The 22,261-nt window shown below is 39.1% G+C and overlaps 1 protein-coding gene across 2 annotated transcripts in view; it reads right to left on the bottom strand.

The window, feature by feature from the left end:
* LCORL (ligand dependent nuclear receptor corepressor like) overlaps positions 1-22,261 on the bottom strand; it is a 119,678-nt gene that overhangs the window by 17,659 nt on the left and 79,758 nt on the right. Inside the window, exons 6-7 of one of the 2 annotated variants that reach the window (XM_054999458.1) lie at positions 10,462-10,549; positions 6,648-9,184 (exon numbers count right to left, since the gene is read on the bottom strand). In XM_054999458.1, coding sequence (XP_054855433.1) covers positions 8,155-9,184; positions 10,462-10,549 — 1,118 coding nt within the window. In that variant the 3' untranslated portion in view covers positions 6,648-8,154. Of the gene's footprint in view, positions 1-6,647; positions 9,185-10,461; positions 10,550-22,261 lie in introns of those variants that run through there. The other variant, XM_054999460.1, reaches the window with a different exon arrangement.

Below are 22,261 nucleotides of genomic sequence, written 5' to 3'. Positions count from 1 at the left end.
TTCGGACAGCACCTATGAGCATTGTGAGGCACAGTAATCCCTTTGTTCATTGCAGAGTTAAAATATCCAGCAGCCACAGATTGGCATGAAAACCTATCAGAGTCATTCACACAGGCAGACAGAGGTGGTAAAAGAGTATTTGGTCTTTGATTTTGTAAACAGCACCTTTTCCTTAGCATGCAGCTGTCACAACTGCAGACAGGACGATGCACATGATCTTCAGAAGTTTCAGAATTTATAGTACATGGCAGCTGGCAATGGCAAAATGAATAGATATTCTGTTCTTGGATTAAAAATTGCAACATAACTAGGATTTGACGGCCATGATATGGGCACAACGACTCCAAAACTTTGTTTAAAGCAGACTTTCCTCTTTCCAATTTAGTTGTTTCCTCTGATTTTGCCACAGCTGTAGTACTTGAACTGAAAACAAAAAGCAGATCAAAACAAAAAGTAAATTACAGTAAAATATGGCACATTTTGATCAAAGACTAATTGGTGATAAGGTAGCAAATTATTTGGAAGTTTTATTGTAGAAATGCTATACTCCCACAGAGATTTGGCTATGCAGTTAAGTGGAAAACAGGTACAAATGAGTTACTGGGTAGTATGCTAAGGGATAAAATATTCAAGTGAGAAAATTTTTAAATTAGCTAGCAAAGAAGATGATTAGCAAGAGGTTTTTTGTCAGCTATATAACTGCACCTTCCATTCCATAGCATCTTTATGGAAATAAGGTATGTATCACTCTGGAGGAATATGTTCTTCATTTAAATAATCTAACACACCCTGGCCGTGATCATAAGCACGTTTTTAACAACATGTCAGTTACACTCAGTGGGAATTTGGGCTGTTTCATAAATAGTAAATGTTATAATTTCTTTACAGAATATTGCATGTCCCGCGTGAGTGCATTTTTATGTGCAATTAAATGCAGATACAAGAAACCATAACTATTTTCTCACTAGATGTATGTGCAGCAAAATACACACATTTGCATTTGTCACAAGATGGTACACACAATTTCCTGCACGAGAGTGGTATCTGTGTAGGTAAGTGATCACTTATGAAATAGCTGGTACTTCCAGAGAAATCAATTTAGGATCAGGTGGTGGTATTAAATATTTTCAAGCTTACACAGAAAAGTTAAGAGGATCAGAAAAGCAGTTCCTCCTTTATGTCCTGCATTTTGTCTGTAATTAAGCCTGTGTGTAATACTCTCACTATAGGTGCATATATTGGGCCAAACTATGCCCCTTCTTTTTTCTAACCAGTGCCACAAAACACAGAATATTGGGCTCATCAATATGAATTTTAAAAATTTGTTTAAAATGACACTGAAAAGTTTTGGGATTACTAGTAAATAATTCATGGCAGAAACCTTTCCTAAAGATTAACGTATCTTTTCTTTTCAATGTGTACCACAGAAGCCAATCTTTGTTCATTCAAATGCAACCTGAAAATCTATGAATGATCTGTCCCTTTTAACAACAGAAGCAATTGTGTGCATTCTTTTTCTGGAACAGAACGTTCCCCTTCATTTAAATGGTCAGGGAACCCCTGTGAATGTCCACAACAAACAGCAGGATCAGAGCAATTTTAGGTAGTTTGGGTGACATCTTAAAGACGAAAAGTCAATGAAAGGGTGATGGTGCCCAGATGCAGTATTTATATTTTATATGTACAAGTATGCCAAAAATATAACGGGAAACTGGTAGCATTTCAGTGTTGGATTCAATCTATAAATATTTAAATAAAAGTCCATCTGCTCTAAATAAAAATTCAGCTAAAATAGCTCACAAAATACTGTCTCTTTAACTATGTAGTATTAAAGCTGTAACTACTTACCTAATTATTAATTCAAAATGAAAAACTAAATAGTTCATAGTAGAAAATTCAGATTTAGAACAAAATTGTTTAACTGGAACATCAAAGTAGATCCATTTTATTGAAAAATAACAATTAAAACAAATATTAATATAATTCTGTTTCAGAAAAGCATGTATATGTTCAAACATATCACCAAACTCTGAACATGACACTAGCTGTTAATCCTATCAGGTTCCTATAAATGTTTAGTAATTACAGATCCAGAATTGTAGAATGAAGAAAACTAGATTTAATACCACATATACTAAATAATGTCACATAACATTTCCATTTTGCTTGACTACCGATATAGCCTTGCTCTTGTCTAAAAATATTTAGCTGCCTTCTAGCTCTGCACTATTCCAGTCATAATTATTGGGACTGTATGATAAGAAATATATGGTCCAATACTACAAGAAATGTTAGTGTCCCCAAAGATTACTGTAACTATAGAGCAGCATCTCATGTGGTTCTAAATTTGCCAGGCAAAAGCCCAAATCAAAAGAGCCTTAGCTCATGCTTTGCGTCCAAAAAAGTTCCAGGTTCAGCCTACAGTCATAGAAAAAAGGCATCAAAATGTCTCTCTGCACAGCCAATTAACAACACTGCTAAATAAACCAATATGTAACTAGAGTATGGTGACTGCAGATTCAGTAAAGTATCTGATAGCACTGCAAGGGCAGCTGGTCATATGTTTCAGTTTGGTGTCAGTTAAGTGCCTTGTAGAAAATTTAATTTCAATAACTCATGCCTGCTATTACTAATGTATACACGTCTCCATAGTCCACAGTACTGAGAAGTTTTCAGTGAGACGTGATGACCTTAAGATGCCTTCAGCATTCATAGAAATTTATCCTATAATAAATTCAGAAACAATCACTTCAGGGGTCAGGAGATAGTTGCTGTAATAAAAAACAAGGCACTTCTAATAGGAACTTGGTAATAGAAGATTCAGGTTCAAGAAATGCAGAGAGGCTGCCTAAAGAAAGGCTAACTGAACGTAGAACTAGGTGCAACAGGGAAAGCAAAGTATTTCCAACTCCACCGTAACTTCACTTATGTCTCATGCCGACAGAATCAGCAGATGGGTAGGTTCTTTCCCTGACCCGCCGATTCTTTCCTGTGCACCTTCCCAACTATGTATAATTGACATGGCTCCCCCAAGTAAGCCTCCAAAGGTGGAAATAAACCTGGGTGAGGGGAAAAATCCTGAGAGGTGAATCAGTGGTGAATCAGTAGGCACGGGAAACGTTAGGCACCCCTCTGACATTACTCTTGGCAAACAACTGTTACAGAACATTCATACGCCAAGGTAATAACCAGTCATGCCTTTAAGAAACACGCCCCCAATGATCACCACGGGCAAGGTTCTTTCCACAGAAGCAGTGGGAAAAGTCTGTATGGACTTCTGATGCCAGATAGCTACAGCCATATTACAAACGTGAGTAAATTTCACCTACACCCACAATTAGTTTGTACAAGTTTACTCACTTCTGCAACATAAATACTCTCTGCCAGTATGTTCATAAGATGTTTTCTCAATTAACACTTTTTAAAGATTTCTCTGCATCAAATATTCCTCATTCCAACTGTTCCTGGGGAGGTGCACATGTTTAATTTTATCAGAACACCTAGAGAAAGAGAGGGCTGAACTTTAAGTAGATCTGAAAAGACAATCCTGATAAATAACAGGAACAGAATCAAGAGATGATTCATGTCAGGGGAGGCTGAAAATGCATATTATGGAACAGTTGAGCTTTCTTGCAAAATCTTCTATATCCCTGCTATGCATGTCTACTTTTTTGCTGCACAGGGACCATATGCATAAGTTAAAAGTTGCATTTTACATTGTTTCTGATACTAAAGGGAAATTTTGTAAACATTTTAACATTCCGCTTGTGGCAGAGAAATCAAATGAGCTTTTTCACTGGTGGCAATGGGAGGACAGGGTCCCTTTTGATCATCAAAGGCCATGAAGGTGATTAAGCGACCCGCATGGACAAAAGTCATATGGAGACAGGGGCTGTAATGAGGAGAAACTGGGTGAAGCTGAGCAAAAAAGTTAGCAGTACATTTAAATGGGCCAGTACTCCTATATAAGGTTGCGGAAATTACCAACAATTGTACCCTCAGGACTTGGCACAACCTGAGGGGGAAATTGGTAGAAATTGCCACAACCTTATGTATGAGTACTGGCACCTTTTTTTGTAACATCAATCAACCCCACCCACAAAAACACTGCACATATGTATTAAATACACACTGAAATCTAATGTGAAAGTGAATTGCAACAAGAAAAATGTTTCTGTTAATTATATTTCTAACATCCTCAAATCATAGGCACAATACACTGGGAAGCACTCCTGCACAAACCTTATGGAAATGAATGCACACTGTGCAAGAGCATAGTGCCTGAGATGATGAAACAGATCTCCTTGTGTCAAATATGTGTGTTTTATTGTTAAGTGTATAAAATGATCTCTTCTACTACCACACTGTTACACCAAAGCTATTATGCCTATGGAGTAAATCAATTGAGCCAACATACAGTAATTCTTTTTACTGAATGAGCAAATCAATCACACGTCAGTATTGTAGATTTATGTGCAAAAGCATTGAAGTGCTTTACTAAAAATTACAACATATAAACACATTAACAAATTCATACAATCAGATTTAGAAATATAACAACACAAATAGGAAACAGAATTACAGTACATTTACAACACAAGACAAATACATGGAATTCATTAGAAAATATTGTAATAAATAATTCATGAATTATAGTGCAATTGATTTATGCATAAATAGAACTAATTGCCTAGAAATCAGTTATTAACAAAATCTGTCAAAAAATCAAGGCAGCCACAGAGTTTTACTAAATTACTGCAACAATGGAAAATACTGCAATTAAAAAAAGGAATACAGGTATCTGTACTGTAAACAACTAAAAAAATCAGTCTCACTAAAGTTAATATACAATTTAATATAAAATAGTCATTAGCTACCAGAAATGGTTTAAACTTTACTGAGCAGTAGTTCTAAAAACAGAGGCACTGTTTTTTAATATAAAATACTTGAGAAACATTCAAATAAGTAGAAAGCATGTAGGACTTGCTTTCACCTTCATTTAAAAGTCTGCTGAAATAGGAATTTTCCAAAATTTGTCAATTTCTAAGTAGCGACTGGTAACTGAATTTAAAAAGTACTTCAAAATTATAATGTTAACAACCTTTTAAATGAATACATTAGGGATGGATAAGGGGAGCCTACGTATTTCCCTGCCTTTCCTCAGTTGTGTATTAAAGTAAGGTTCAGCATATTCATTAGAAATAATTACGTTTCTTTTTTAAACCTACAGGTTGAGCGTTATCTACAAACTATCAAAAAATATTTTAATATACTATTTCTGACCAAAAATAAATACAAGTACTAAAATGCTGAAAAGTAATTATAATATTACATACAAAACTACCAATCACTGTTAAAGTCAATAGCAAAATGATCCCTGATTTTATGAATCCTGTCACTTTTTGGTCAGGCCACCTTTTAAATGATATTTAAAGTGTACTGTAACTTGTCTTTGATAGAAACCTCGGACAAACATTTAACTATTGTTTGTGGAATTAAAAAAGAGGCCAGTATAGAAAGAACCCTGTATATGAGAAGCAAAATACAGGGCACTGCTCCCCCCAACAGAACTCGTCTGTCTCCCTTGCTGTATCACACCTCAATCTGAGGTTTCATCGACTTTCAGAGGCAGCTTTGGGGATCTGGAAGAAAGTGTGGCAGACCCCCTCCTCCATAATGCTTGAGTCCTGGCCCATTAAGCAATTAATGAAAGTCTAAGTTCTTCAAATAGATGGTTTGGTCTACTGGGAAAAGATGCAACAAAATTCTAAACCTGACAAAATATGGCTTAGTTCTTTAAAATTAACGGTGACCTTGACACTTGATGTTAGATGTTTTCTTTAAAACTAATATTTTATTTTGTTTAAAAAGGATTTGTTTCCTAATAGGTAACTGAACTGAAGAAGATTCATTTCAGATTGAAGGGCCAAACTACACACTGTACAGGAGAAGCATGATCAGATATTCCTGTGTTTATAAAAGGCTTCATAGCAATATCCAGGTTTGCCCAAATTCTCTTGGGGCCATGGAGCTTGGGGATGGTGCTTAATCCTTTCTCATGTCAGTGTGGGGACATTGCAGCTGATAGTAGCTTTGAGAGCAGGATGATGTTATTTGGGAGACACAAGGGGAAGGTACACTCCCCATGTTTTCATGCGCATTAAAAAAATGGAAAGATCTAAATATAATTTTACAATATACTGTGTAGTTTGGCCCAATCGGCCAAATAACTGTTAAGCTGATTTTGTTACTGCTACTTTATAATTTATTACTTCACTTTAAACAAAAAAAGTAAGAAAGTGCTGATTTTTCCCTTCCCAGCTGATTATGAAATGCTACCAATCGAGTCGAATGGCAAACTCTAAAAATATGATTAAATGTGAATTTAGATGTTGTAATTCACAGTCCTGACAATAACACAAAAATAACACAAAAAATGTAGTTTGCAATGTTTGCAGCAAAATCGATATGGTCAAAATATATAAAGCTTCTGGAAGTAATAAGCTTTCCATAAACACCTAGTAGTCAACGAAAAGGCATGGATGTCCTTATTTATACATAGATATGTTTTGATAGCATACTCAAGTTACATAATATATAAAATCCAACAGAGGTGGTCCTTCTCCACATGAGTGCAATGTCTATTGTCTAGATCAGAAGGCATGTACCACCCACTTCCCCATGGTCCACTTTCCTTCCCTCTCTCTTGCCATTCATTCAAGTTATGTGAGCACTAGGGAAGGAAGGAATGCACGTACACGCCCTATTCTTCAGTAAACCTTTTATGCCCGTATGTGTGCTGGGGAAGGAAGGGCACTCTATGAGCCCTATAGGCATCTCTCTGCAGGGAAGGATCAGACCCAATACGAATACTTCAAAATTCATTTAAAAATTCATTTGTAATCTAAAGGTAACTGGTCCTCTGAGGTTCCATGAAAAGTTATTTATTTAAAATGAACTGCCCAGCTTTCAAATAGTAAATATATAAAGGATTTCTAGTACTGAAAGTTCAAAACAGCTTTACTGTTTTGTATCTGTAATTATATCAAGACCCTGAACTGCAAATTTGGTTATTAGCAAAATGATGATATATCGGCCCACCAAAATGAAAACCTGATGTTCATTTTGATAAACTGAAAAGGTTTTGAAGTGTCACAGCAGCAAATACATTACTGTTACAGTGAGGTTTTTCAGTAGGAGTGTTACACAATCCTTAAATAAATGTAAGTAGTCATACCACTAACTAACCAGCACATTTAAACCAAAATAACCATTCTCAAGCTCATTCTGTGCACATTATGAACATGCTCTAATATGCATTCCAACTCTTTGTCTTTACCCCTTACAAGTTAGCTTATTTTCCACACTAAAGGAAAACAGTTAATAATTTTATGCCTTTAGTATTCCATCTTATTATAATCATTCTATAGCTACACTAAATTTGTCAGTTTTCACAAGTATATATTTTGTAAACACCAATTTCTTGCTAAACCAACAAAAATGTAAGAACCCAGTTTTATACTTAACACATACTTTTAAAAATGAAATGTTTCATCTATATCAGATTTTTTAGCATTGATGTACTTCCATAGAACTGTCTGAGTTAAACTAATACTTCACAAGTTTCCACATTAAGAAATCAAAGCTGTCCCCCTTAATTTCTTTTAATTCATATATTTTCAGTTTCTTGTAACTCCTGAAAATATTCTGAGAGGCATAAATGTCTTCAAAACAATCACGTGTTTCCTTTATAAAATGGATTATTGAATGGCTAGAGACACTCTTTATCAGTAAAAAATAATGTTTCACATGACAAATACATGTTATTCCAAACATTTTATGCTATTGACTACTAAATAAAACCTGAATTTTTTCCACTTATTTATACAAGGATTATATTAAATACAAACTATCACAATAAGTGATTGATTCTATCATTTTGTCCACAGTGAAAACCCTGAATAAAATTATTCTTCAAAAAGGCATGTATGTGGTTTCTGAACTGTAAAATTTTGTCTTCTGTCTGAGTGAACATTTGTGTTTCTCATGTGTGTAGTCTTACACACAAGTGCGCAGCACATGCACTCGCGCACACACACACCCACACCCACACACACATACAGGCGCACATAAATTTCTAACAAATTAAACTAACTACATAGGCTTGCTATTTTTGCAGGTGCCAGTCCCTGAATCTGTCACGTTAAACAACCCAGCGTCTGGTAATCGGAGCTTCTTCTTCGGTGGAGTCTTCAGTGTTCCAGATCTTTCTTTAACTTTGTATTCTAAAGTGCTGTGAGGTACCCCATAGATTCCCTGTGCTTTGGAAACACTCATTTTCCCACTCATTACCATAGCAATAGCTTCCTCCATTATTTCATGATCATACTGTCGGTAACGACCACGTTTTTTTCTTGGCTGTTTATTATCCTTGCGATCCAAGCCATCTTCTGTAGATTCAGAGGTGCCCTCAACAATTCCATTCTTAGTATTAAGACACAAAGGAGAGAGGTCCCCATGCAGAAAGTAGGAGTCAACACTTGACTGAGTTACAGATGCAGAACATTCAATTTTGTTCTGTTTAGGGAGTATATTTTTCAGTTTTTGAAGAGCCGATCCTTCTAAGACTGATGAGGTTTTGGAAACATGGTACATAACATCAAGAAGTCCAGCGCTATCAGGCTGTTGTTTGGGCACAGCACTGATTCTTAGCTGAGGAATTTTTAACTGTACGGTTGGAGTTGATGTCTCATATTGTACATTTTCATTTTTTTCTTTAAACTGAGTGACCATTCTTTGTAGAGTTAACTGGTGGAGGTAACTGGAAGCTGTTGGGAATCTTAATTCTGAGGTTTCAAGTAGACTGAGTTTATTTTTTTCTGTGCGCTCTGCTTGAGCTTTTGCCCACAAGGCTACTTTTTGCAGCACTGCACAAGTTTCTTTACTGTCTTTGTAAGAATAACTGTCACTGAAATCTCGAGTTTTGTTTTTAAAGGGTGCAGGCTTTCCTGCTGGTAAGGCTTCTAAGTGGAGAAGTAAAGTTTTTTGAGGTATGCCATAAAGTATGCCTGCTTTATTTATGTCCAGTGCTCCGGACTGAATGTCTTTCAACGCTTTTGAGAGCAAACCATCTGCAAACTCAGCACTTCTTTCCACATAGTCCTCTCTGTGTCTGTGGAGTCTCCTGGATGGATGGAATGAAACGATGGTGAACTGATGCATGAGAGACTCTCACACAGCTATGGAAGGGAAGGGTCCACTCCTTTATTATACTCCTTGCTTAGGTAACATCACCGCTTCTGTTACTTTTTAAGTCTTTGAGATGTGGTAGCTATTGATAACCATAGCAAATGCTATAGTTCTGGCAGGACCTTGTGTCAAAAATGATACCCCGGCTTCTACAGCAGCCCTTGCAAGAACTTTAAATCCTAGTCCAGCATTTGATAACATTCTCATCTGTTTGCAACTCCCTTTTGACAGATGCTTGCAGAGCAACACCTAGAGCTTTTCTTTCCACAATTAACATCCATTGAATGCCCCCATCCTAAAGGAGTTTTGTTAGTAGAAACGTGACGTTACCGCTAAACAAGTAATAAAAGAGTCAACCCCCTCATAGAAACTGTTGCAACTACTATCAGAAAACATCCTAAACATCCATAAGTTGCAATTAAGTCCTACATACTAATTATATCATAATTTTGAGCAAATTAATATTTGTTCACATGTGTGTATATATAATATTTAAAAGATTTTAAAACAAATCTAGGAACAATGCTTCTAGACTGTTAAGGTTTTCCTGTTCGTTTGCTTTTAAAAAATCAGTTTACAAGATATACATATAATAAAAAGGACTGCTGTGGTTTGTGGATGGAAAGATGCCAAAGTTATTAACATTGGTTATTTCTCTCTTACTTCAGTTAACATGAAGTTTTAGCACATTAAACATCACATTAATAAATGGTAGCTTAGCAGCATGCCACTACATACCAGAGGCAGAATCAAAATGCAAGTATGGCCATTGAGAGCTCTCTCCCTTTCTCATGAGGAAACAGCAACTATACCAGTAACTATTTTTAACTTCTTACTAGATGAAGAGTTCTATTAAAATACAGATATTTTCCTTTGCCCCAATTTGGAAGCTTCTAAGGCACAGAAAATATTTTTCTACTATCTTTCCCCGCTTTGTTAGCATTGATGTAATTAAGCTTTCAGTTCACTTTCAGTAACATGAACTAAAGTTTGGTGATTGTTCTGATAACTTTTCTTTAACAGAAAAAAGTGAAAAACACAAAATGAAACGTATGAGTTATACACAAACACACAATTATGGGTGGAAAACTCTTCAGTAAAAGCAAAATATAACTGTGCCAGTATACATTTTTCAGAATAAATTACAAAACAAGTCTCTCTTCAGGTTTAAATATTAAATTAACCAAAAAAATGTTGCTACGTATTCCTTACCCAGACACCGAATTTTCAGAACATGATCCATCATATGTTGACTGTTCCAAGGTTATTTTCTTTGTAGAGAGATCTAGCACTCCATCCCCTACAGTAATGATAAAAATATGTAAGTATTATTTTAGAAATGAGTGAGTTTCATTTGTAGCAGCAAAATTAATTTTAATGCTCCGCCTATTAAGACCGGTACTCTGAGCTGAGCTCAGCAGCTGTCAGAACCCCAGCCACTCCATTCTGCACCAGGCTTCCAAATCATCTTAAAGGACATCCCCTACGCATAGCATTTTGCAGTACCATGCACTGGATGTTACCAATGCATGGGTGAGGGCAGCAAGGTCTGGAACAACCAGGGAAGCAACTTAAGAAAAAGGCACTCCCGGCAACTTTTGTCACCAAGAATAGCAAGGTATCCAGAAGTGCCCCCCCAAAACTATGCACATGCTTCATCAACATAAGTGTAACCCCACCCAAAATAAGTTGTATACATATTTCTGCTTTATTTCCAAACCACAGCATTTCTGTCTTATGTGGACTAAGTTTTAATTTATCCATTTCCTCCAGTCCTTCAATGCCTCCAAGCATTTTAGCATTCCCTCTGCTTCCCTGGATTTAGATGGAAAGGAGCACATGAGCATAGACCAGCAGTGTCTCACCAGCATATTGGTGACTCTTAGCTTGAAGTCTCTGTAGGATATTTTATAGCAGTATCATGTAGATGTAAAGTAAAACCTTGAGGGACCCATAGGCCATGTTTTAAAAAAAATATTTTAATTTGTTATTTATATTCCACCTTTATGACTGAGGCTCAAAGCAGATTACACAGTGTAGGTCAATACAATAACTGACTGAGACATTCAGTGAACAACACAATAGGGCAAGGACTGCAGACATTTGAAAGCAGTGTGTGTCTACAGAGCTGAAACAATGCTGAAACACTGGCCAATGGGCCAAACAGCACAGGATCACAACCAGTAACACCTTCTAAGACCTACCATTCAAGAAAAATGGAAACTAATATGGAACCAGTACCATTTAGACCTAATTTGGTCAGGAGACCTAGAAAAGTGACACTGAATGAGGTCCAGGAGAACTAATAAGGACCTTCTCCTGCAGAAAATGGATGCATATTTTCTGAGAATGACAGACCAAAGAAGACTACAAGGAACTTGCTGCTGGAAATGTTTAATTCATGCCATTATGTCTGTCATGGCTAGATAGATCACACTGTGATGCAGCTTCTAGGTTGGTTCCCACTTGGCTGCTTATTTCACTTATGTCCCCAATTTTAGAGAGAGAGAGTTTGGGGGGTAAGGAAAAATAAATTCTGAGTTACCATGAACTCTCAGGATGCTTATGATGTCTTTAATAAAGTACATGTAAACAAGTATTTGTGGTATGTAAAACATTCCATGAAAATTATTCACAGGTTTGTTGATTCCCACACACCGTTTTAAAAATATGTTTAAAAAGAAATGCTTGATGCACAAAGTAGTCATTCATCTTCTGACTCTTCACCCTGGTCACTGTATATTGGAAGTCTCAGTACCTATATGACGATGTGCACATTTTAAATATTGTGCTACCACACAACATTGAATGATATCTGACAGTGTAGGTCCATGAAGCTATACCTAGCTTTCCTTTATGCACAGGTGCAATGGACACAAGACTTCATACAAGGTGGTTTCCTTGTATTTCCAACCTACTGAGTTGGGTTGTGGCAATGTTTGGTGCTTGGTGTATGTATGCATACAGCACTTTGACAGTGACATTTCTTATTAAGAAAATGCATGACATTTCTTGTTTGGAAGAAGATTTTCCTGGAGAAAGCACAGGCCATGACAATTGTATCACAGATGTTACAGATTCAAAGCAAAAAGGCCTTTAATTGCTTCAATATTTTTTGAGCTCGCATGCCCTAAGGTTATTCAATAGCTCATACACCTTGAAACAAATTTTGTTAAAGATTAACTATCAACAAAGAATATACTGTTGTGAAAACATGGCAAGGTAAAACAGCAGATAAACTAACTGGGTTGCATGTCATGTTCTCCACAAAAGAATGAATGGGGATATATATATTTTAGATGTTCCAACTTTCATCCATTTGTTTTTATAGTTTCAGACTGGCCAGGGATGCCTTCCTCTGAGCACAGAGCAGGGGTCATGGGGGGCAGAGGGGGAGGGTGCTGTGAATTTCCTGCACTGTGAAGGGGATTCGATTGGATTGGATGATCCTTGGAGTCCCTTCCATCTCTGTTTCTATCTTTTAAAAGTGTGCAAGAAACTGTAGCTTGACATCAGTATTACAAAAAATGACACCAATGACACGGTGCAGGATGTTTCTGGCATCCATTTTTTCATACTTTACATTACGTTCTTTAACATTCATATCCAAATTGCAAAACATTGTAGCTCGTTTGCTTTCAGGAGCTAGGCAGATCATGCATATCAGTTCCATTCTGCAACCGCTCCATTGGCTACCCATCAGTTACCAGGATCAATTCAAGGTCATGATTATCGCATTCAAAGCCTTTCATGGCCTAGGCCCCTCATATCTGCAAAACTGCATCTCTCCCTATGTTCAGCTACAGCAGCTTTGCTAATCTGAACAGGGCCTTTTGCAGATACCACCATAGTTAAGTCATAAAATGCCCATACACACACACACTCTGGAATAGCACCCCCCCCCCACACACACACCTTGTAGAATAGCATGCCTGAGGAGGTCAGGAAAGCTCCCACTTTCCTGGCTTTCTGAAAAATATGCAAGACTGAATTATTCAGGAAGGCTTTCTACTTAGATTACAGAGCTGTGTCATAAGAAATAGCTCAATGAGATACCGTGGTAAGAAACAAGGACTATAGACTAAGCTATTGGGTTCTGTCTGCTGATGTAGATATGCTCCTACTGGGTTGTTCAACATTGCTAAAGATATCATGTTAATTATTGACACTAATTCAGAAAGGTTTCATCTACGTATTCAGCATTATCCTAGTTTTCAAATTTGCAGCTACCATAACCTATTGTTTTCACTGAATGCCCTGTTGATCATATTGTGCTTTTGCTCTGCAGCTGTCCTAGTTATTGATTATATTGCACTCACTTGCAGAATGTAATCTGCCTTGGAACTCAATGAGAAAATAATCAACACTAATAATAAACGATAAGCGACAATAATAATCCTCATCAAAGAATCCATATGCCCCAATGATTAATGTTTGCTGGAGCTTTGGCAATCACTTATAAATCTTTCAAGACAACAGAGTTGCAGTTACCGTAACTACTGTTCATTGATGTCTTCTGTGCAGGTACACATGGAACTGCGCACACGCAGGCCTGCTGATACAGCAAGGTTTTAAGGTGAAATCTGCTAGGGGGCCCTTGCCTACCCAGTATGCATGTGCGATGTTTCCCGCCTAACACGCCACTGGGAGGCGGCGCCCCCCTTACCTTCAGTTCTCCTGAGTCGCTGGCCTAGGGTAAATACTGAACAGGCACAGCGGAGCAGGAGGGAGGGTATGTGTGCCTGCACTGAAGACATCAATGAACAGTAGTTATGGTAAGTGCAACTCTGTTTTCATAGTCCGTCTTCCGAGCAGTCCCACAGGGGAGACTAACAAGCTTCTTACCTTGGAGGTGGGTGTGCTCTCTTTGGAAGAGTGAGTGGAGTACAGCCTGTCCTACTGCTGATTCTTTTCTCTCCATCACATTCAGAGCATGATGTTTCGTGAAGGTGTCTGAAGACAACCAAGTCACTATACTGCAGATGTCACGAATGGGAACTCCCCTCCACCATGCAGACAAAGAAGCCTAAGATCTCACTGAATGTGCTTTCACTTCCAAGGGACAAGGTAAATTGTTAATGTAACCCATCTGACTATAGATTTGAGCTGTCGCTGCTTTCCCTTTCCTGGGCCCTGCATAACATACAAATAGTTGTTTGTCCTTTCTAAAGGGCGATGTACAATTTAAGTAAAATAATATCGCCTTTCTTACATCAAGTGTGTGCAATGCCGTTTCCAAGTTATCGGAGGGCAAAGGGAAAAACACCTGGAGTACTATGTCCTGGGATAAATGAAAAGTACTTGCAACCTTAGGTCTAAATCTAGTACAAGGGTGTAATACCACCTTACCCTGATGTATCTTAAGAAAGGGAGAGTCCAATCTTAGAGCAGCTAATTCACTCATCCATCTAGTGGATGTAATATCTACTAAAAAGGAAATTTTCAAGGCTAGGTATTTCAACAAACAACTCGCTAGTGGCTGAAACGGTGAAAGCATCAGCCTGGCCAAAACTAACTGCAAGGACCATTGAGGTACAATTTCCTTCACTGGTGGAAAGGAGTTTTGTAAGCTTCTAAGAAATGACTTAAGAGATGTGGTGGGAGAAAACAGGCTTCCCATCTATCTTAGAATGAAAGGCCGAAATGGCCGCTAGATAGACCTTAACTGACAAATTGGATAAGCCTTCGTCTTTGAGTGTCAATGAGAATTCTAGGACTTAAAAGGGATCTTTTCTCTCTAACCCATCTGGTAAATTTGTCCCACTTTAAGCTGCATGACTTTCTGGTGTTTTCTCATCTAGCGTTGAGAATGACCTCTGCTGCTCTATCAGAGAGTCTCTCTGTTGTATTATGAGCCACACTGTTAGTTTCAGTCTGGGTAGGTCATGATACCATATCCTCATGTGACTGAGTAAGTCTGGTTCTGATCCGAAATGAAAAAGCAAACTTTAGATAGGTGTAGTATGTGTTGGGACCAAGGTTTCTGGGCCGATAAGGTATTACCAGAATTATGTTTGGTCTGTCTCTCTGTTTCTTGCTGATTGTCCTGGCAATCACGGAATGGGGGGAAAGGCATAGAAATGGTTCCCTTTCCAGGTAAACTGGAAAGCATCTCCTAGAGAGTTCGGATCTAGGCCTCCCCTTGAGCAACACCTCAGGTCTTTCTGATTCCCCACTTTTGCAAAGAGGTCTATATCAGGGTACCCCCACTCCTGAAACACTTGTTCTAAGTAAGCATCCTTTATGGTCCACTCGTGATTCTCCGTGTGGAGCTTGTCTGCTACAACATTTGCAGTGCCTGGGATATGTACAGCATGGAGTGTAATATCCCTTTTTAAAGGTTCATTCTAATATCAGAATGGCTTCTTCGCAGAGGACACTGGAGGTGGTGCTCCCCTGCTTGTTTAAATAAACCACAGCAGTGGAATTGTCAGTTAGCACCTGGACCGTCTTCCGCTTTACCGCATTTGCGAAGGTGATAAGGGCATAATGAATTGTTCTTATCTCCAGGATGTTAATGTGTAACTCCTGCTTGTGTCTAGACTATTTTCCGTGAGTCTCACATTGGGCACCCCAGCCTGAAGTTGAAGCATCACTAGTTACGGTCATTTCTATCTGGTGGGACTCAAACTCCACCCCTTTGAATAAGTGGTCATCCTTGGTCCACCATTCAAGCGATTTGAGAACCACCCTATGGATGGAACATTTCTTATCCGATTTCTGTGTCTCAAAGTTGTGAACGGACAAAACCCACAACTGGAGTCTACACATATGGAGTCTAGCCATGGGAGTGAGTGTCCGCTGTGGTAGAGGCCATCAGACCCAATAGGTTTGAATAGTTATAGCTGACTGGAAACTGCAACGAGTAACCCGATTTACCAGATTCTTGATTTTATCTGGCCTCTCTTGGGGCAGGAAACCCTTATTAAAGACACTATCTAGGCTCCTATAAACTGTGCCCTTTGAAAGGGTATAAGTACAGACTTCTTAAAGTTAACTAACAAACCTAATCTTGTACAGGTATTGATGACTAGACCCACGTGCTGTTTTAATAACTCACTAGAGGGGGCTGAAACCAGCCAATCATCAAGATAGGAGTAGATAAAGCATACCTGCTTCCATAAGTAAGCTACCACCACAGCCATGCACTTTGTAAGGCCAAAAGGACAAAACCTGGTATTGAAAAACTCTACCAAGGAATTTCCTAGGTGCAGGATGGACAGAAATATAAAAATGTGTGTCCTTCAAATCTAGGACCTCAAACCAGGTATTAAAGGGGAGCAACCATGGTTGAGTGTTACCATCCTGAACTTTTGAGTGTGTATGCACCTGTTTAGACCCCTAAGATCTACAATGGGTCTGACACCACCATCCTTCTTGTCTATCAGGAACATCTTAGAGTAAAACCCATGTTGGGAATCATCTACGGGCACTGACTGAATAGCTGCTTTTGTTTCCAATTCCATTCACTCTTGGAGCAATCTATCAGACTAGATATCATGAGAGAAATCAGGAAGACTCTCAGGTGAGTAACAGCAAAATTTGATTTTATAACCAACCAAAACACCTTGTAATGTCCAGGAATCAGAAGTAATGTTCTCCCAGGCTGTAAAGTGATCAGCTAGCCTGTTCCCAAATATAACTGACTGCTCAGCCCCTAGTCAGAATGGCTTCTGTGATCCTTGGGACTACTTAGGTCAATGGGGCTTGTTGCCCTAGGTGGGATCTATTATTCGACCGCCTACAATGGAATTGCTCCTGTTGTGGCTGAGATTGCCTATATTGAAGGTAGGTAGGATACAGCTGGTAGCAGTACTGCTTGCCCCTATATGGTTGTTGAGGGTGGTAGGAGTACAGCTGCCTAGACTGCTGCCTCTGGGGAAGCGCACTGTATGAGCTTTCTCAAAAGCTTATGCTACAGTAAAGTTGGTTAGTCTTAAAGGTGCTACTAGACTCTTTACTATTTTGCTACTACAGACTAACACGGCTAACTACTCTGGATCTATGACCATGGAAAGCACCACATTCAGCTGAATGGAGAGAAAATCCATCAACCTCATGAAGAAACTTGCATCTGATGAAGAGAACTGTGGTTCTTGAAAGCTTATGCTACAGTAAAGTTGGTTAGTCTTAAAGGTGCTACCGGGCTCGTTACTATTTTAATATATCATAGTATTTCATATTAAAGACTACATCAGCATAACTGAACTTCACATCAGCCAAATATCTGAAGGTTGTTATTCTTTGTAGTTTATAAATTTTGGACAGTAGCAGCCAAGATCAAGTAACAGTTCTAATAACATGGCTTTGTGTCTTGAATTCTCCATTCTATATTAGTACTAGATCATTTAAAGGCACTATTGAGATCCATTATCCAGCTTTGTACACTATCACTGTCTTTGCATAATATGCATCCCTTCTTAAAACCCTTTTTGAAAACCTTTTTTTCAAATTCTTCCTAGATGTCACAACTTTATAAAAAGCCTATCTGCTCAACACAGAGATTGTTTAGATACCAACGATTCCTCCTTTTTTTTTGGTGCTAAAAATACAAACCTTCTTGAATCTAATGTCCATGTCAATTTATTTTAAGTTGTATCACTATCAAACAGGTTTAATTCAAGCAGGTGGTCAGAAGGAATCCATTACCACCATTTGACACAATGGGTTCAAAACACAAGGTAAATGACTTGGTACTAATCTTAATGTCTATCACCCTGGGCAATGCACCGTAACTTCATGCAGCTGTCCTCCTTGTCATGTCCTAGTACTACTAACTCTGAATTATCATTGTTTACCTGCACCATGTTTACAATGAATACATTGTCATGCAGGTACCAAGACTTGCCATCTATACAATTCACTCTTGGTGACCATGGTGAGGAGTCAGATGATTAATGAATAGATCAACTGTACATCAAATGCTTCTTTTAAAAAAGTCTTAGAAGCAACAAAGAACTAACAAACATGAAAACAACTTTCAGTTTTATTACCCATTGTGTGTTATGAATACAACATGTATATGTTTATGTTGATACAAATTGAGGACCCATGAGGACTTGCAGGGAGCGATCTCATTTTCCCTTTATATCCCCCCTCCCCGACGACTTCCTCTTTCTGTCCCTCTGGCAGTCCCTATGCACCCCCTCTAACAAACCAACCGACTTTCATCTGCCTCCCAATCTTAAATTTTCCCTCCTTCCTCCCCCTTGCAGCCTCTCCCCTAATGTAGCATAGCGTTTAGAGTGTCAGAATAGGATTGGGGAGACCCAGGTTCAAATCCCCACTCTGCCATGGAAGCTCACTGGGTGAACTTAAGCCAGTCACACACTCTGCCTAATCTACCGCACAGGATTGTTGTGAGGATAAAATGGTGACGAGAACAACATAAGTCACTTTGGATCCTCACTGGGGAGAAAGATGGGGTATAAATGAAGTAAAAAATAAAATAAATTCTCTCCCATCCACCTGTCTATCTGATCTCTTCTCCTCACACCTTTAACTTCTCCCTTTTTTTTTTACCTTGCTCTGTTTCCCTCCCCTCTAGCATTAATCTTTTTCAGTAACTCAATTTCAGGGCCAGATTGGCCTTTATAATCACTGGGAGCAGTCCAGGCAAACTGCAAAAATTGTGCATGTGACATGGTAGAGAGATGCCAGGGTGAACTGTGTGGTGGCCATCACCAAGTCTCACCCAGATGTAGAGTACTGCATTGTCCGGGTGACTTGAATAGTGATCATTGCCAAGCCTAGATGAGTAGCATGGTAGCAAGATGGTTGTGCAGTGGCCAAGCACAGGCAAGTTGTTTGGTGGCCACTGGTGGGCCTGGATGAATAATGTGTTACACGGTAGCAAACTGTCCAGAAGAATTGTGTGGTGGCTAGCACCAGCCGCAGCATGAAAGTGCAGTAGCAAATCTCTTAGTTGACTCACATGGTGGCTACCAGTGAGTGAGGTGATTTGTTTGTTGGCCAAGCACAGGTAAGTCATGTCACCTAGGTTAAGTGTTTGGTGGCTGCCACCAGGTTCAGACAAGTAACCCAAGTCACACAGTGGCTGCTATTAGGCCCTGGTGAGGTGTATGGTGGCCACTACCAGGCCTGAGTAAGCCATGCAAGTCAAGTGGGAGCAAGTCACCTGGATGAGTTGTACAGCACTTATACTGTGGTGAGTTGCTGGGCCCAGGCAAGTCATGCAGTGGACATGGTTGGGCCTGGGGAAGTTATGAGAGCCAGGTTGGTGTAGTGGTTAAGAGTGACGGGACTCTAATCTGGAGAACCGTGTTTGATTCCCTACTCCTCCACTTGAAGCCAGCTGGGTGACCTTGGGTCAGTCACAGCTTCTAGGAGCTCTCTCAGCCCCATCCACCTCACAGGGTGTTTGTTGTTGTGGGGATAATAATGACATACTTTGTAAACCGCTCTGAGTGGGCGTTAAGTTGTCCTGAAGGGCGGTATATAAATCAAATATTATTATTATTATGTGGAGGCTATGCAGCAATGAGTCCCTCATGTGAGTTGCGCAGTGGCCACAGCTGTTACACAAGCCCCATGCCAGCAAGTCATATAGGCTTGCAAGATCTTAATGAGCATTCATTTCTTGAAACTGTAGGTGATGCTTATACTATTCTACTTTTCCCCCTAGATTTCTCTCCAAACCTCCATTCAGTGTTGCAGAAAAAACACCCCATCTGTTCATGGTTCCATTCCGTGTATTTTTTGATCCACATTCTATGGCCTGGATCAGAATTAAATATATTGAAGTCACCATAAGGTAAAATCATCCTAACAGCTCACAATAATGCCAGATTTGGATTTTTAACCCATAAAACATGTGTCTGATATCAGGAAGTAACAGAAATGAAAAAAGCGGCAATGGTGGATCCAATATGCGGCTGCACACAACTGCAGTATTTCTAGACTTGAATACTAAAATATCTGTTTAATTCTACTCAAAAATGCTTCTAGAGTTTATGTGGGCACCAGTTGCCAATTCCTGGCATCTAAAATATGTATGCCACAGTGTTCAGCTTGGAAAAAATGCTACATTCGTTCAGAAGTACTGATAGGTATGTTTTTGGGTAAACATCCTTATTACATCCTGTCACAGTAAACCAATTTAGAAATTGAGTAAAGAATACAAAGCACAAAGTAGATCCCAATGTTGTGAAAGTCCACTCCCTCCCAATTGTCACAGAAGATCTTTTCATAAAATCCCACCAGGAAGAACTATTATGATAAATACACTGAAAAATACACTTGCTCTAGCTTCATATGGCAGATGGTTTATCGATACCTAGAAATTTGAATGTCTCTTTTTTAAAAAAAAAGCATGAAGGAATTGCCCCTGGACAACATCCAGCAAATTCCTAATTCTGATATATAGGAGGCACCTTATGATTAGACATGGGCATGAACAGCAATACGAACGAAAAAAAGCCATGAACATTGGGTTCAGTTGTTCGTGAACAAGCCGTTCGCGAGGCCCCATTCTGAACAAACAAGTGGTCGTTGCAAAGCCTTTTTCGTGCGTTTGTCAGCCATTCGTCAAGCCAGACAGTCTGGTGCCTTTCAATCAATTCCTCTGGCAAAGGAGGTCGGGAGGGACTGAACTCTGTATCAACTCCTTCTGACTTTAACCCTTCATCTTTCAGCAGACAGTCCAGTTTTTGCCACTCTGAAGAGAAAATGACAGCAAAGGGGGTGCCGCCGGCTCTCCCAATGCGAGAGGGATGGAGAGAAGTCTCTGCCGGCTCTACCCACTAGCAGAGGGACGAGGGGAGTCCCCTCGTCTCTCTGACACCGGGGAGAATGAAGCCCCGCGGTGGCTCGAGGGGAGTCCCCTCGTCCCTCTGACAGAGGGCAGAACGAAGCCCCGCGGTGGCGGCTCTGCCCGCTGTCAGAGGGATGAATGAAGAACCGTGGTGGCAACTCTGCCCGATGTCAGAGGGACGAGGGGACTCCCCTCCTCCCTCTGACAGCGGGCAGAATGAAGCCCCGCAGCACTGGCTCTGCTTGCTGTCAGAGGGACAAGGGGAGTCCCCACTTCCCTCTGACAAGCGCCACGAACACCGAACATGTTCATTAAGGGGACATGTTCGCTTCTGTTCATTGTTCGTGGATGGCAACAAACAACAAACAGGGTGTTCAGATTCCCCCCCCCCCCCCCGTTCATGCCCATGTCTACTTCTGATGTCTGCAGTATCACCTGTTTAACATTATGGGTATCAATTAAGTAACTCCACCTTGTCTAATATTATAATTAGCTACATAAATCTAGTAACCATGGATGGCAGTTCTCTACAATACCTTACATATAAAAGTGTATTAAAAAATAATTTAGATTATTAGAGTCTGCATTTATCTTTTTTTTTTAATTTCAACCCTGAATGATTGCAAAATATTATGAAATATGCAGACAGTATCTACAAAAAACTCCAGTGTTACAAGGGAAGATCTTCTGTGTCCTGAACCATTACCAGTTTATTATCTTAACTATGTATTCTTAATGCATTTCACTTTCTCTTGATACTACACTGTTGTTTGCCAAAAATATCCTAGTTCTACACAAAGACAAAGCTGGATTTAAAATAAAGCATGCAAATATAGAAGTTTTATGTTACAAAGTAATCAACGCAGAAGTTTACTTGTCAATGAACTGTAGACTTTTCCATAGAGGTGACATTAGGGAATTAAAGAGAAGCTATATTTCTATACAATATCTTTAATTGTGTGCCTGTAGTTCATGTATTAAATCTCCATCGAAGGGGGGGGGGGGGTTAAAACTTAATGATAAAATTATTTGGGTTCTCCACTGGCCCTGAGAGAGGGGGATAAGACCCTTCCCTACTAGAATCGTCTACCATCCAACTTCCAACTGGCAGACTGGTTGCCTCCAATTAGCATTATTGATTGCTGCTGTCTTATATATTTTAATTTTTATAGTATACTGTTGTGCTGCTTGTTAATTTTAAACTGCTTTTAAGATGTAAGTTATTATGAATGTTTTACT

This window comes from Eublepharis macularius, chromosome 15 (assembly GCF_028583425.1).
Source record: "Eublepharis macularius isolate TG4126 chromosome 15, MPM_Emac_v1.0, whole genome shotgun sequence".
Classification (NCBI taxonomy): domain Eukaryota; kingdom Metazoa; phylum Chordata; class Lepidosauria; order Squamata; family Eublepharidae; genus Eublepharis; species Eublepharis macularius.
Note: the sequence above shows the minus strand (reverse complement) of the source record. Positions and strands in the feature narration are given on the sequence as shown.